The sequence below is a fragment of the Strix uralensis genome, chromosome 9 (genome assembly GCF_047716275.1).
Source record: "Strix uralensis isolate ZFMK-TIS-50842 chromosome 9, bStrUra1, whole genome shotgun sequence".
NCBI classification, from domain to species: Eukaryota; Metazoa; Chordata; class Aves; order Strigiformes; family Strigidae; genus Strix; species Strix uralensis.
Window position 1 is genome coordinate 2,863,148 of NC_133980.1, and position 15,886 is coordinate 2,879,033.

The window sequence follows — 15,886 nt, forward strand, 5'->3', positions numbered from 1 at the left end:
AGTGCTTGGCATCACCCTCACCTTAAGGATGCTTCTTACACAGCTTTCCCTATTTCTGCCCCCAAAAATAAACTCTCAATCCAATTAGATGCTTGAATTTAATGATAATCAAGACTAGTTGCTGGCTTTTCTTCTGGCAGACCTCAGGGCTGGAAGAACTTTGCCATTCTCTATATTCTCCCCCGCTGTATCCACTGGGCCGGGTCCGTAGGGCTGTAGCCACCCAAAGATGAGAGGCCGGCCAGGTGCTGCCGTGTCTCCCAAATACCGCGCTGAAGCTGCTTTTCTGTCTGATTAATGCTCCCCATTTCGGCCACGCAGCCTTAAAAACTCTTCTTTAAATGAATTTGGGCATGGGAATATTTGCATGTTAAACTTGGCTTTGGTGACACGGAATATATAAACTAGATCAGCGGGGTTTTAGCAGTTATTTAGAGGCTGCTCGTAACTAGTTACTTTAAATTGCTGAAAAATAAAAAATAAGGGGGAAGGAAATTGAGAGTGTGAGGAGCGGTAATTTGTAACACGTGTCCCTCGGGGCGCGTGGCGGAGGATGCCACTCGCGTTTTAATTAACAATTACGCAAACCCGGCCATCCTGAGACTGACGCAGACGCGATGGCGAAAGGCGCCCCACGCCACCCCCCTTCCCAAAACGCCTATTTTTATTCCCCCCCCCGAAACCTGTTCTTTGTAAGGCAAAACACCGTTTCCCACAGCGGAGGCGCGGCCCCAGGCTCCCCCCCTCCTCCCGCACACCCACACCCGGCGGCGGCACCGCCCCCCCCGTTCCCTCCCTCCCTCCCTCTCTCCTCCCCGCTCCCGCCCGCCGAGGGCGCTGCGATCGCGGGGACGCCGCCGCCTCCCGCCCGGGGCCGCCCCGTCGGCGGCAGCGGCGGCTCCGGTGAGGGGGGGGGCGGCCCTGGGAAAGGCGGGCGGGGGCCCCGCCGGGGCAGGGCCGGGCCGGGCCGGTCCCGGTTTGTCTGACGCGGGGCCTCTCTCGCTTCTCTCCGGCAGGACTCCCGGGAGGATGGGATGGATTTAGGGAGCGACGCCGGCAGCAGCCGCTCCAGCTCGGAGTCCAACTCCAGCAAAGCCACGCCGTGCTCGGAGGGCAAGTCCTCGCCGTCCCCCAGCAGCCTGGACCTGGCGGCGCTGGAGGACTCGGAGGAGGAAGAGGAGGAGGAGGAGGATGGGGGCTACCTGCCCTCCCCGCCGGCTCGCCGGGAGCCGCCGCGCTGCCCCGCCGGCGATGCCCGTTGCCGCCGGAGCGGCCCCCCCGCCGCCCCCCGCCCGCGGCCGCACCACCGCCCGCCGCCGCTGCCCCCCCAGGACCGGCGGCGCGGAGGAGGAGGAAGAGGAGGAGGAGGAGGAGGCGGCGGGGGAGCGGCGGGACCGGGCGGGCGGCGGGGGCGGCGGGGCGGCGGAGCGCAACCCCCGCGGGAACCGCAGCCGCCGGCCATGGACTGGGCGGCCCTGGAGAGGCACCTGGCCGGGCTGCAGTGCCGGGAGCAGGAGCGGGGCCAACGGGCCAACCCCCCCTCGGTGAGTCGGGCCGGGAGGGCGGAGGAACGGGCGCGGCTCCCCACCCCCCCACCCCTACCCGGGGCGGGGACTCGCTGCCCGTCCGTGGGGGGCTCCGCCGGGGGACCGGGCTTGGGGGACCGGAGGTGGGGGCTGTGTGTGTGTGTCTTCCCCACGGGACGGGGGTGAAGAGGGTAAGTGCTCCCCTCCCCCGCCTCCCGCGGTGTCTCCCGGGAAGGGGAAGGCTGGAGGGGGGTAACTTTCCCGGAGCATCTTCGGGATGGCTTGAGAGGTGGTTTTCCCACCATTTCTGCTGGTGTCCATTCCCCTTCCCCAAGAGGTGATGAGAACCTGGTGTCAGCCAAGATGAAACCCCCGAGCGTGTTTTGACAGAAACCCCCCTAAATCGTTACGCGATCGCGTTAGCTACAGAGTGTTTTATGAATTGTACGGAACTTCTGAGGGGCAGCGGCGGTTGGATGAACACCCGCCGGTGGCACCGCGCCGGTTGAGACTCTTCTATCACGTACGAATTAAAAGGAATCTACAAAATCTCCTGAAACCGCTGCAGGAGCCCTCGGATGTGATGACACGCGTGATGAGAGATGGGTGCCTCACCCACGCCCTACAGCCTCGCCGCTGGCGCGCCTCGGGGCTTTTTTTTTTTTTTTTACGACTCTTTTTTTTTTTTTTTTTTTTTTTTTTTTTTCCTAAGGCATTCCATCCCCTTACTTCCTGTGAAGTCATCTGGCTCAGGAAGGTGGGGATTTCCCCCTAAATCCTTGAATTACAACTAATTGATGAGAAATCTGGGTGGGTGCTGGATATGATAAATAAGCCGGTAGAGGAGTGGGACAGCTGCTGTTGCAGGATGCTTTTTCTAAAGCCTGAACGTTATGGTCTCAGTGCCCTGAGGAACTGACAGGTACTATCCTTAATTACAGTCACTTGTGCAGAAACTCAGCTTAAAAAAAAAAAAGCAGAGGGGAAAAAAAAAAAAAAGCTCACTTGTGGTTTGGGAGCTTAATTCTACAGTGTTATCTGATAAACTCCTGCTGCCTGAGAGCTGCTGGCAGCATCTGGGTGCTGGAAACTCTTTGCCTCCGGATATGTGCTTAACCAGGTGAGGTGTCACCTAAGGAATTCTGCCTGTTTACCTCTGTAAGGATTTTCCTCCTCCATCCTTCCGTTCCCTCCTTCAAGCACGTTCACGGCTGCCTCACGCCCTGACTTGTCCTGCCGAGAGTTGGGGTTTGCGGCTTGTGCCGTGCAGCCCGAGCGCTCCTGGGCAGCACCCAGAGCTGCTTTGAACCATGACGAGCACCCAGGTTTGGGCATTGAGGAGCCCAACACCTTGAGAGCATCTCCTGGGAGTAGGGCTGAGCTGCCAGTCCTCTTACACTCACAAGCAACTGGAGTTTTCCGCTCTGCAGACCTGAGTTTTTCAGTGTATGTAGGCCTGGAGAGACTTTCCTCAACCCTCCACCCAACCAGTGGTCCTGGAGGCACCTGAACAAGGTTTTTGGTTTGCTTTCCCAGCCTTGTCTTCTCTTCTGTGATGCCGGGATTCCCCTTCCCCTGGCGCACAGGGAGGAGGAGGTATTCCAGCTCTGCTTCTTCCATTTCCCTCCTGGGGCAAAGGGAAGGAGCTGTCGGCCGCAGCCCACACCCTGCTGGGAAGGGGCATTTTGCCTTCTGGCTAGCTCGGAGGAGATACTTGATGTCCCCCATGGAACCACTGTCCCCTCCTGCGTGGTTTGGGCTGTGTCTGTAGCACCCCATGAGCTGTGGGGACTCAATGCCTTCAAGACTAACTAAAACCAGATTGAAGAGAAAATATCTCTTTTTATTTTTTGTCTCCTGCCCTCGACATTTTCCTGTGGTTCGGCATCTTGCTATTTATAACAAAACCTTGCCTTGCCCTGCTGGAAGCCCAAGTGTTTGTAAACATGAAAATCATGAAGTGAAAACAGCCAGGAAGCAACTACAGAGAAGATGGACTAGCTTGCTCCAACTGCTAGCAGAGTATATTAGAAAAAGGGAAAATTCAGTATTCTAGGCCTTGGCTGGTGTAGTCTAAATGATCTCGTCAGCAGGGAGGCGATGTGAAAGCAGCTATTGCTTTGAGTGGAAGCCTTTCTTGGGCTGGTTTATGTTATCCGGAATCCAGCGTAGATGTTCTATTAAGGAAAATAAAATCTGGTGCAACTCCTATGAAATTAGAGGAATAGAGACTTCCTTCTGCTGTTGGTGCTTATATTTAATTGCTTTTTTTTCGTGAAAAAAGAGAAGGTGGGACAGAGGCCACCACACTGGGATAGGAGTGACCCGTCACGGCTTCGTCCGGCCTCAGCTTTGCTGCTGGACTGGTGCTGTGCCCCTCAGCATCGGGTCAGGCATGGTGCTGGGTGCTGGCAGAGGAGCCCTGCCTGCTCCATCCCTGCCTCCTGTCCCCACCTGGCAGCGCCTGAAGCTGGTTTCAGGAGTTTCTGGTGCTCCACAAGCCTACAGTGACCTGTGCTGAGTCCTTGATGAGGGATGTTGGTCGGGCTGGAGTCACAGGAGAAGGAAATTTGATTTCTAAGAAAATGCAAAGATGGTTTTAGGAGGTTTTCTAGGCAAGGAAGAGCTGGGCTGAAATGCTGTGAGAGATCGGGAGGGCTGCAGCTGGACTAAATAAAAGTTTAAGCTGAAGAGGGACCTTTGGTTGCATCTGTACATGCAGAGATCTGCCCCAAGTTGCTGAGAAGGTTGGAGAAAGTGAATATTAATTATGTGGGAATGACTTGTTTAGCTTCCAGATGCAATTACACAAAACAAACGAGATGTGAGGGCCAAGGCTGGTTTCTCAGGTTGCAGACAGAGTAATGGTGACTGAGAAGCTCCTACCAGGAGCATTTGGGAAGAGGCTGGTGACTTCTGCTTGGCGTCAGCAGCCCCATTAAATGATTCTGGTGAGAGAACCACAGGCCCAGCTGGGTTGGATGGACTTGGGCTGTGGGTCTGTCTGTCCTGGCCAGGCCGTGTCCATGGGCAGTTGTTCTCAAGATGTGGGCTTGCTGTAATGCCACCCAGGTCCCTAACGCTGCGTCAGTCTGGTGGCTCTGGTAGGGTTCACGTGGGCTGGGTACCCATGGGAAGATGATGTCTAGAAAGGGAAGATGTTTCCTTCTTTCTCCCCAAATGAGGGTGAAGTAACTGTTTCTGGAGCTGCAGCTGGGCAGATTAGCTGCCTGCAAGCCCACTCTGGCACGCACAGGCCCAATGGGATGTGTTAGATGGTTCTTGAGTCTGCTGGACATCTACCTAAGAAAAGAAATGACATTTTTTCTGAAGGCAGTTGATGCTTAGAAGGTTTATTAAGAAGATGCTTGGATCAATCTCATCACCCAGCTGTGTGAAGCCTGCCCCTCCCATTTTTTTCCCTTTGCTCAACTCCTGGCTGTATCCAAAGCAGTAACAAATGTGCCGTGAGATGATTTATGGTGCTTAGGAGCTGTTGAGGTGCTCGGGAAGCAACAGCACTCTGCTTGCTGTTTCACTAATGGCTCTAATAAAATCCAAATCAGCGTTAATGGTTTTAATATTCTTTCCATTGCATCTCCGAGGATGGTAATTACAATCAATAGGATGTATTTTCTGAAAATAATATCTGCAAATTCCATAGTCAATTAAAAAAACACTTGCAGGAGAGGAAATGGCTCAGCCGGCCGACTCACCCTCGCAAAGACACTTGGGTGCTTGTGACAGTCTGTAGATGGATGGCACTACCGAATGAATTTTGCTGTCCACAAAGCAGGCTTATTGCAGGCAGTGGTGATAAAAACTCATCCCTGCAGCCTCCAGGACTTCTGCAGAAGCGTTCTGTATGGGTAAGGGTGTGCTGGAGTCTGTATTTTCCCTTTTCATCACTACAATATTCCTGCATACACTGTCGAGACAGATAGATGCCTGTTATCTGTACCTTTGGCAGTACATATAACGGATCGCACATCAGCACTCTCTGCCCAGACACAAAACTTCGCCTTAAGCGTGTGGGCTTGTGCATTTACAGTGTGTTAGGAAGCTAAATTTGTTTCATAGAATCACAGACTGGTTTGGGTTGGAAGGGACTCTAAAGCCCATCCAATCCCACCCCCCTCCCCTGGGCAGGGACACCTTCCACTAGCCCAGGTTGCCCAAAGCCCCGTCCAACCTGACCTTGAACCCTTCCAGGGAGGGGGCAGCCACAGCTTCTCTGGGCAACCTGTGCCAGGGCCTCACCCCCCTCACAGGGGAGAATTTCTTCCTTAGATCTCATCTAAATCTCCCCTCTGCCAGTTTAAAACTGTTCCCCCTCGTCCTATCCCCACACCCCGTGATCAAGAGTCCCTCCCCCCATTCCTGTAGCCACTTTCAGTCCTGGGAGGCTGCTCTAAGGTCTCCCCGGAGCCTTCTCTTCTCCAGCTGAACCCCCCCAACTCTCCCAGCCTGTCCTCACAGGGGGGTGCTCCAGCCCCCCGAGCATCTTCGTGGCCTCCTCTGGCCCCACTCGAGCAGGTCTGTGTCCTTCTGCTGTTGGTGCCCCCAGAGCTGGACCCAGCACTGCAGGGGGGTCTCACAGAGTGCAGCAGAGAGGGAGAATCCCCCCCCCTCGCCCTGCTGCCTACACTGCTCTGGGTGCAGCCCAGCACACGGGTGGCTTTCTGGGCTGCCAGTGCACCTTGCTGGCTCACAGTTTTCCATCCCCCAACTCCCCCCAAGTCCTTCTCTGCAGGGCTGCTCTCACCCCACTCCTTGCCCCGACCCACGTGTAAGGAGATTTGTGTTTGGGATTGCCCTGACCCATGTGTGAGGAGAAATGCATAGACCAGGTTGGCAAGAGGAAGTTCAGGAATGGAGCAACTAACAATGCTTCTGCCTCCAACAGGTGCTTGTTAAAGCCGTATGAGGGTTTCAGTGCAGCAGGGCTGTCGGGAACGCAGGCCAGGATCAAGCACAGAGCCTTGGTGTCACGTGTTGTAAAGCTTTGGTCTACCTAAGTGTGTTGTCCTTAGCATTTAGGGAGCAAATATTTGTTCGAAGATCGGCAGTGAATTTGTTCTTACTGAAGTAATAATTGCTTGATTGCGCTTGCTTAAATTGTTAGGTTCTTCATCCCTAGATGATGTTCGATGTCGGCTTGGCTGTGAGTGTTGGAAGCGGGCAGTAGCAGCCAGATGTTTAGTGCCTGAAAGCAATTTTCCTCAGACAGGAACTGTCAGCGCATTAAATTCTGACACACTGATTTTGAAAATCAAACTTCTGGCTTGCAGGAAATTGCATTTCTGTCATTGCTACAGCGTAGAGGCCCAGCAAGACCTTCTCTCTCCACCTGACGGCTCTTTTACCTATTCAGTTTGACCATTTAACTCTTCATCAAGAAAGTCAAAGTCATGATAACAGAGGTTCTTCAGGGCAGTTCATTTGTTTTAAGGTTTAGCTGACATGAAAAGCAAACCTTTTAGCTGTGGAAAATACTGTCATTTCAGTCAAACCAGGGGTTTGTGTTTGCTTTGTGCCAGTGTCCCCGCAGTGTCCCTGGGTGTGTGGGACCTGCGGGGATGTATTGCAGTGGGTGATGCATCGCTGCCGGGTTCTGCTGTGGAGGAATCAAAGTACTGTACTTTGGCCACTTTCCACCCAGCTCAAAGGTTAGATGAGGCTGGCGAGATATTAATGACTCTGCCAAAGTGTGTAATGTCATTAGGCTAAGAAAACATCTATAGGTACTCTAAAGTGCTTGTTGCTTGAAGAGCGTTGGTAATTACATAGGTTGGGAAGATGTATGTTTGCTGCTTCTGAAACTGGGCCAGGCAAAATGCCTGCGATTAATAATCTTGAGCAAAAACTTTATCTCCATTGCTGCGGCAGAGCCTTTCATTAAAGAAAGTGCTAAACACATGGGGTGACAACATACGGATTCTTTTTTGATGAATGATTCTCCTTTATCCGAGTATTGCTATTACGTGAATTCCTCGGTGTGATGGAGCCCAGCGAGCTGGCAGTGCTTCCTAGTCGATTGGTAAGTGTACGGTTTGTGTGGGATGTGGAAATCGCCGAAAAAAGTTGGGTTGTTCTAATGCTAACTGTGTTGCAGGCAACAATAAATCTCCCTTTAATGCGCTTGTATGTGATACTGAAAAGTGCTATTCGTGATGCTGGCTGTATAAGGCCAATGAGTTATATTTTAAGAGTATTTATGGTGTTGGGTATCGTAAGTAGCAAACGCTAAGGATTTCCAAAGAGAGAAGTGAACCTTTATGTCAAAGTCAAAATTTTTATCATCTCAGAGCATCATTTTGTTGGTGTAATCCTGAAATTGAGGGATTCTGCAGTCTGGAGCCCTGTACCCCTCCCCTGCTGCGCCTTCACTAATACTTTTAAATTCCCACTTAAACCTAAGTGAGTATCTTGGGTTGAAATGGCAGTGGGCAGCAGGAATGCTTATTTGACAGGATAATAATTATGTACTTGTGCATCTGTTTCTTGCATATTGGGTGTGATAAATGCAAGGGTAGTGGTTTTTTAATTCTCAGACTCAACCTGTGCTGTGTAAAACCTGTTATTTTTACTACTGAAGGACAGCACTTACTGTGGTTGCACTCTGGAGTAGGACAGGGTGTCTGTGACACCTGGCGCTGTGGAAAATAATGGTATATGTGGAGAGAGAAATTATAGGCAGAGGGTATTTAAAAACCATGTGAAAAGAAACTGCAAGTCAAACCACATTGCAGATCTACTGAGGAGCCCTCGAAAGCCAGACTAGCTCCATCCCAGCAGCAACTGCCAGAGCTGCTGCTGACAAAGCCTTTCAGGAACAAGTATTAAACTCACCAGGCCCTCAAACTCTCGCAGGCACTTAGAAAAGGTAATAAAATAAATGTAGCGAGCAGAAGGCGGTAGGGTTGAAGTCTAACCAGGCAGAGATTGCTGGAGGAGCTGGGTTGAAAGCAGTGATTTTGCTAAGCATGGAGCAGCCCCTCCTGCCCTACCGGCATCGGCCCCCACGCAGCAGGCAGGCAGGCAAACAGGCAGGCAAGTGGTCCTGGGTCTGGCATGGACAAATCTGCCTTTTTTGTGATCCTGCATCTATAGGGCAGGACTGTCCTGGACTCCAAAGCTAATGATCACAGTTATTGCACAAAGACCACAGGCATGTCTGCTGAAACTCCCTACTTAAATGTTTTAAATAATATGCCAAATACCCCCAAAACCTTACCAAGTGTGTTTATATTAACAGCAGAATTCACTTAGCAGTGATATGGACAGGAAGAATTGTGATTTATTTCCTTACTTTTCTCTGTCTGGATTTTGCATTAACGGGCCGCTGGTTGGAAAATCAAGTGCGATACTTGCTTATTTTTTAAAGTTTGTGTAGAAACTGGAGAGAAAGAACTGGGTTCTGGCTGCATTCAGGGCAACATTTCTCCTACTCCTAACAGCAAAAAAATCAGTAAAATTTAATGTCAGTGGCGTAGAGCACCAATTTGCAGTGCTGGTGCACGGGCGGGCAGCTCAGTATTTATTTGTGCACAAACACACAAAACCCAAAGGGGGTTGCAAGGCATTCTTGAGATTTACCCTCTCATCTTAAGAAAGCAAAGGATAAATAGAAAGCCAAAGTGAGCTTCCCTGCACTGTGTGATCTAGTTTGTAAATGCTTATATGTGAAACAAACCATTTAGCAATATTTGGGCTAAGCTGCCTTTGAGAAGCTAAAATAAACTTTCTGAACTCCAAACCAGTTTGTGTTTGGACAGGTACAACTTCCCCTACTGAAATAAAAGGTTTCCTTTCTTGTGTCAGGAGATTTCAGGTTGGTAACTACATTAACAAATAAGCTCATGCACTCAGCTGTGCAAGTTACTGAGCCTACAGCATGGCCAGGATGTGGTGGTGCAGCTGAAAGGTTTACAGGGAGCGCCATTTTGTATTTGGTGGGAAAAATGGACTTTTATGATGCTTTTTGAGGGGAAAGCCTGTTGTGAGGGTGTATCAAATTCCCGTGTTAAGTTACGAAAGTTAAGCATAATCACCACTGGGAGGAAATCTGATCTCCCAGTTTCTCCCAGTGACTCAGTATAGGTATTTATTTTCTAAAACAAATAGCTGTTTGAAATAACCACAGCATCTGATCAGTTTAGTGTTTTCCAAGGCTGACTCCCTCGGACCATGAGCTGCTGTGGCTGCTCCCCCAGCGAGGTGTCCCCCAGCCCAGCATCACATCTGTGGGGCAGAATAATGCCGCTGAGGAGCAGCTGCGGCTTCTCCAGCAGCGGGGTTTGCTCTGTTTTGACTGTTAAATCTGCAAATAATTCCTCTTTTGCATGAGAGGTTTCTATAGTAGCTATAACTAAAAAGACCTGAAAATGTTTCTTCCAGCTCGCATGCTAACCCGGATCTGAAATCGATCCTGCTTCTGTAAGCAAAGCGCTGATGGCTTCGGTAGAAAACGAGTTTCCCCCTTGCAATTATCTGCGGTTGTTACCTTAGATGTGAGGTGCTACATAATCACTCTTCTCTTCAAGGGTTTCCAGCTTTTTCAAGTGCTTGTATCATTTTGGGGTGCTTTGTCTTTCCCTGTCATGCCTATGGAGTCATTTGTGTCACAGAAGTGGTAGATCTTATTTATATCACCAATTTGGGTTCCTGCTCAGTGATCTATAGATCTCCTTTAAACGAGAAAGTCGTGCCGAGGCCATTTATTTCAGCTCATCCGTGCTTTGTTAAAATGAAATCCAAGTGTTCGGCTGGGCTGGAGGAAATAGCTGCAATTCAGAGGGGTTGGGGAGGAAAGGGAAGTGCCGGGCTGAGATTTAATCCTCTCTTAGCTGGTAGATGGCAACACTAAAAAAGGAGAACTATATTAAAGTGCTTAATTCTTTATGCATACAAAAGCTGCTAGTATGTACAGTCCATAGGGAATTGAAATGCTTTTAGTGAGTTATTAAAAATTTAATCTAAACTTTTTATTTAATGTAAGTCCTATATTGAATTTATTAAAGAGGGACTTGGGGAAATACCAGAATTCTGTTACCTGAGTCAGGTGTGGCCATCCTCTTCTCTGTCTCCTTTGCCTGGTAGGAGTTTGATGATAAACTCTTCTTAGTAGTTTTAAAAAAGAATTAATCTGTGCATCATTTTTCCTTACTGAATTCTCTATGCTGTGCATTTGCATTAATACATAATATCCAGCAGCTTAGCATATATCCTGGTGCGATCTAGCTGGCCTTTTCTTTCGTCTTCTGCTTTCTCATCTATTATTTCTCAGGTTGGAAATTGTAAAGCCAGCTTCTAGCTGTGCCTTGCAGAGATGAAAGAGGCCTTTCCTTAGGAGGAAGACTCCCAGCTTGTTACTTCTGTAGGCTGACCTGGGAGCTCTCGGGAGCAGCAGGGAAACATCCTGTAACCTTGAAAAAAACATTTCCGGGACCTTTTCCAGTTGTCTGATTCTGGGAAGGGCAAAGTAGGTGAAAATCAGGGCATATGCCTGCAAACCAGAGCTCTGTACAGCCTTGTCCCCCTCTTCTCTTGGAAATCTTTTAAAACATAGCCTCAAATGACCAAACTGGCTAATATTTGCATACCTTAAGAGTATCTAAATTGCACGCAAAGGTTGCTCAGGAGCTTATCCAGTCCTCCTCTCTGCACAAAGACTGGATGAACTGTGCCAGTTTCCCAAGAAATACCAGTCCAGGCTGTCCTTAAGACGTGTGGATGAGGGTCTCCCATGTTTTAGATAGTACCGTCAGTCCCTATATGCCATAGTGCCATATACATGTATATATTTCACTCGATGTAAAGAGGCAAGTGAGATTTTGCAGTGCTGGTCCCCATCCCAGCCCCCGGCACGGCTTGGTCCCACACGAAGCAGGAAGCTGTGTTATCCTTAGGGATGACTCTGAATTCCCATCTGCTTCAGCACTTCGTTAGCAGTCCCTCCTACCTTGTTATCTGCACGCTTTTGGACTCATTAAATGATTTAGACATAGAATTAGCTGAAAGTTAATATAATTGAAATTGCTGATACTAATAATACATGCTGGAGAGCTTCTGCAGCATCCAAAAACTCTTCCGATGGCTTCAGCGGCCGGGCTGAGCCACACGCTAACGAGGCTGGAGCTTGCAGCCGCCGTTGTCTGTAGAATATAACATGCTGCTTAACGCATGCCTGGTAATTATTCATATTTGTGTTTTGCACTGGACCAAACAAAACCAGGATCAAGGCTGGAGTAGTTTGATGTCTGGATCTGACCCTGCAGATGTCCCTGCCCTGTTTCCCAAGGGACAGTATTTCATCCCAGAGATACAGCCAGCTTGCTTGACGTAGTAACTGTAGCTTTGTTTAAAAATTTTTTGCTCCTTAAAGTAATGTATTTGGAGGAAAACTAGTAAACATGTAACATAGCACATGTCTGGAGGAGAAATAACAGCTTCTGGTAAAATAAACTTTCCACAAGGCACTTTTCTCGGTGCCTTGGATGCGCTGCTGCTGTTTCCAGCGTGGCAATGAGTATTCCTCGGAGTAATACCACTGCAGCAAAGCAAAGTGCTCCTCAGCTCCCCAAAGCAGCGCCCTGAGAGCCAGAGTAGTTTATTTTGTAACTTTAAGCTGTAATTGCTTTGCTGTGGCAGCCAGCATTCTCGTCGCCTTCTCTTTTTCCTCCCACAGCTCAGGTATTTGGTCTCCCTCGTTCCTTTCAAGCTGTGCCATGATGGGCTTCAGGCCAGACCTGGGCTCTGCTCCCTAGATGGGGTGTCGATGAAAGCTCCAGCACAGCCCCTGCCACCCCAGCTGGCCAGGGTACGGCTTCCCACAGACCAGACATGCAGAAATATGGCCCCAAGTGAGGACAAACAAAATGTCAAACAATTTCATTTATTATAAAGAGCTTTGCTTTGCTCTCTCCGGGTTGGTGCATCAGTAGCTTGGAGCAAACGGTGACCCGTCAGGTGCCAAAGCCAACTTCTCTGGAGCAGCCAACCACCATGAAGAGCGAGGACAGGCCACGCAGCTTTCTCTGACCTCCAGCAGTAGCTCTTTGGGCCAAAAGGCATTTTCCCTACGCTTGGTAGAGAGCTGGTTGAGAGGAGACCCCCAGCCAGCCCAGGGGAAGTTGCAGGGGTGGCCGTACAGGTGTCCAGGCTGTTTTCTGCAGCGATGGTCCTCAGTGTGGAGGTGCCGGTGAAAGGGTGACCACGATTCCTCGCTTTACAGACCAGAGCTCCTGCCTGGCTGTTGCTTCATGCTCTGCTTTCCTGTTAAAATGCCATTTATTATCCTTCTGCTCTGGTCTCGCCGCTCCTGGCGGAGGTGATGGAGAGAGAAGCTGTGCAGCAGAAAGCAAATACCTTCTTTGAGTGTTTTCTTTCTGTGAGCAGCTTTTCCCCAGCTCCTTTTGCACTGATAGTTTGGTAAAATCCAAAAATATAAACTGTAATTTCTCTGTAGAGGGAGTCTGAGGCCCAGAAACAGCTTCTGCTTAATGGCATATGGAGAGGTTGTGCCAATACCTGATTGCTGGGGAGTTCCTGAAGCTTTGCAAAAACATCCCTGGGCTTGTTTGCAAAAGGCAGGGCTTAGTCTGAGAGCCACCTCAGCCTACCCTGGTGATGCAGAGGTGTAATGGTGGATTTAATGTCCCTGACATTAAACTCAGAAATCCAATATACCATTAAATGCAGAGGCTGTGGTAGGGCACGGGATGGGGTGAGTACTCTAATTCCCCCAGCCAGCTGCAAGGGCTGAAATCAGGCCAAGGCAGGGGTTTTATCTGCAGCACTGCTCTCTTTTCTTCTTTATATTCGACTTCTCATTTGTCTTCACAAGTGTTGAAGTACCAAAGCCTTATTTCACTGCTTAATTATCATTATCCATTTAAACTTGAAAATTATATTGGAGTAGTGCGCAGAGCCCGAACGCATTGTGTGTGCATTAGTTCTGCTGGAAAAGGGGCTTGGAGAGATAAATGCTGTTTCGGATGAATGTGATGCTTAGAGAAGCTCAGAAGACAGCCCCTATCATGAGAACAAATGGTAATTCTCTGCATTTTGGCCTCGGGAACAAGGAGCCACTGTGTGCAAATGCGGCCCCGCTGTGCAGGGGTGACGGGCTGCTCACTACTCCCGGGTATTTTGAGCTCTTCCAGGGATTTTCACATTGGAAAGCTGCAGGGTGAGCAGGTGACTGAGCCGTGCAAAGGTGTGACTTCGGACGTGGGACGTTCACCCAGCACCCACCAGCCTGCAGCAGAGCCTGGGCAGTGTGGGCACAGGGCTGCTACATGTCTGCTGGGCTCCAAGGGGCTGGACGGTGTCACTGGTGTCCCCTCGGCAAGGCCATGGCCCTGCTTGCTTTTGGGGCTGGCTGGGTGGAGCGTGGCAGAACTGGTGGGATGCTGTAATTACAATTAACACAGGTGGGGGGGAAGATGGGGAGGATGGGGTTGGGGAGGCTGGTGTGGCTGTGGAGGGGGTTCCCTCCAGGCTAAGCTGTGTTTGGTTATTGATCCCTCTGTTGTCCTGTGCCTTCATCCCAAGATAAAACACTGCACGTTGGACCTTACCCTTTCTGCTCATCCAACTTAATCCTCCAGGAGCAAGCGCTGCCTTTGCTGGGTGCTCCTGCTGTCAGTGACTCGATCATCACTTGACTCAAAGGCTCAATTTTGACACAAAGATGGTGTAAGTAAAAAAAAAAAAAACCAAACCAACACTATATAATAAACCTCTCACGTGCCTGTCTGTCAATATTGGTTCAATTCCAGCAGACACCCTAAAATGAATCACCCATGATCTTTATTCTGTTTAAAGACTTGCAGAAAACAATACACCGTATTATTAGTAGAAGCTGGAGGCTGCCAGAGCAAGTCTGCTCAGAGGAAAAGAGTGCCTGAGGCAGAACAGGAGAGGGGAAAAATCTGATTTAAGAGACAAGAGTCATTCTTTTGCTCTTATATGGTGCTGCTCTGCCACCAGGCAGCAGCCCCGCGCGGCTCCCTCGCTCCATGACTAATAAGGCTCAGCTGGGATCCACCCTTGCTTATCCTGTTATTTTTAGCTTTTTCCAACCTCATGCTCAGTGTGCCTGCCCTACCAAGGGGTTATAACTTCACCTCGTATTTTAAATACTGGTTTTGCAGCCTGGCAGTCTCCTGTGGAGGGCTGTGGTGTCAGGAACAGGCAGGGATGGGGTTTCTTATCGCTGATGGTATTGGTTTGGGAGCTTGTAACTGATGTCCATTGCAAAACGCGCCGTGCCCATTCAGTGTAAGCAGCTTTCCGACCTACAGGCTGCTGCAGCACAAGAGGATTATTATTTTTTTCTTTCTCAAGTGACAGTGGGGTTGGGAGTCAAACTCAGAAAATCAGCTTTACATCTGTTTTCTTAAAAACTGAAAGTGTAAAACAAACCTAAAGCAAGAGCCAGGCTTTGCTCGCATGGACGTGGGTTTGTTCCCACACAGTAATCGCATCCTTCCAAAAAACACCTGATCTTGGGGTCTGAACCTCTCTGATTTTTGGAGAGTTGTGTACATAGTATAAGTAGACCCCCCCAAAAAAGAGTAGATTTCTGCCAGGCTGTGTCAGTAAGCTTGGAGTTATGGACATCAGACTTCAGAGCTGCGTGAAAAATCCCCTTCTGTCTATTTTTATCCCAACCATGACTCAGAGGGAGGTTTGTCTCCATAAACTCACACTTTTATTGCAGAAGCATGTAAAGGACACTGCTGTTACCTGTTTGCATTAGTATATTCATATTTATGGTATTTGGCTCTGTTTGAATAAGAAACTTAATCTCAGAGTGAGTTGTTTACTTCTTCAGCCTGCAAGTCCCCATTCTGTGCCTTTACCATCCATTCTGCAATTAAAATGAGCTGCAAAATAGCGCCAGCCCATAAATAAGCCCTCTCAGCCGTTCCCTGCTGGAAAGCACAAGGGGAATGGAAAGGGATAGACAGGCTCGAGGCGACCGGTGGCAGGATAATCCCATCCCCATCCACAGATGTTGTCCTCTGACTCTTGTGGGGTCGGTGGCTTAATTTATAGTTGATAACTCAGTGCTTAATTTTTGTCATTGGCTGAACATAGGTGCAGCCTGTTGGTACACGCCATGCTGAAGACTAATTAATGGCCCATATTTAAATGCAGGTTATACTGCTGTCTGCCTGCCTGCATGGCCAGACTGGAGTTTCGGGGACTTTGCCGCAATTAAAAGGGCTTAATATTTCATCCAGAAATTGCGTTTGGCCCCAGACCAGTAGCTTAATAGTTACTAAGTGTTGAGCATGGGACGTGGGATTTCTGTAAGTGCTTCCAACTTGTCAACATTTCCATGTCAC

The 15,886-nt window shown here is 49.5% G+C and overlaps 1 protein-coding gene and 1 long non-coding RNA gene across 2 annotated transcripts in view; both read left to right on the top strand.

Annotated features, from left to right (window-relative positions):
• The first annotated feature begins 1,019 nt into the window (after positions 1-1,019).
• Positions 1,020-15,886, top strand: part of SCHIP1 (schwannomin interacting protein 1) — a 40,096-nt gene continuing 25,229 nt past the window's right edge. The window contains exon 1 of the mRNA XM_074878424.1: positions 1,020-1,544. Coding sequence (XP_074734525.1) covers positions 1,035-1,544 — 510 coding nt within the window. The 5' untranslated portion in view covers positions 1,020-1,034. The remainder of the gene's footprint in view (positions 1,545-15,886) is intronic.
• Positions 1,705-5,098, top strand: LOC141947213 (uncharacterized). Its single transcript, XR_012630053.1, has 2 exons — positions 1,705-2,972; positions 3,063-5,098. It is a non-coding gene; the product is annotated as an uncharacterized LOC141947213 (long non-coding RNA).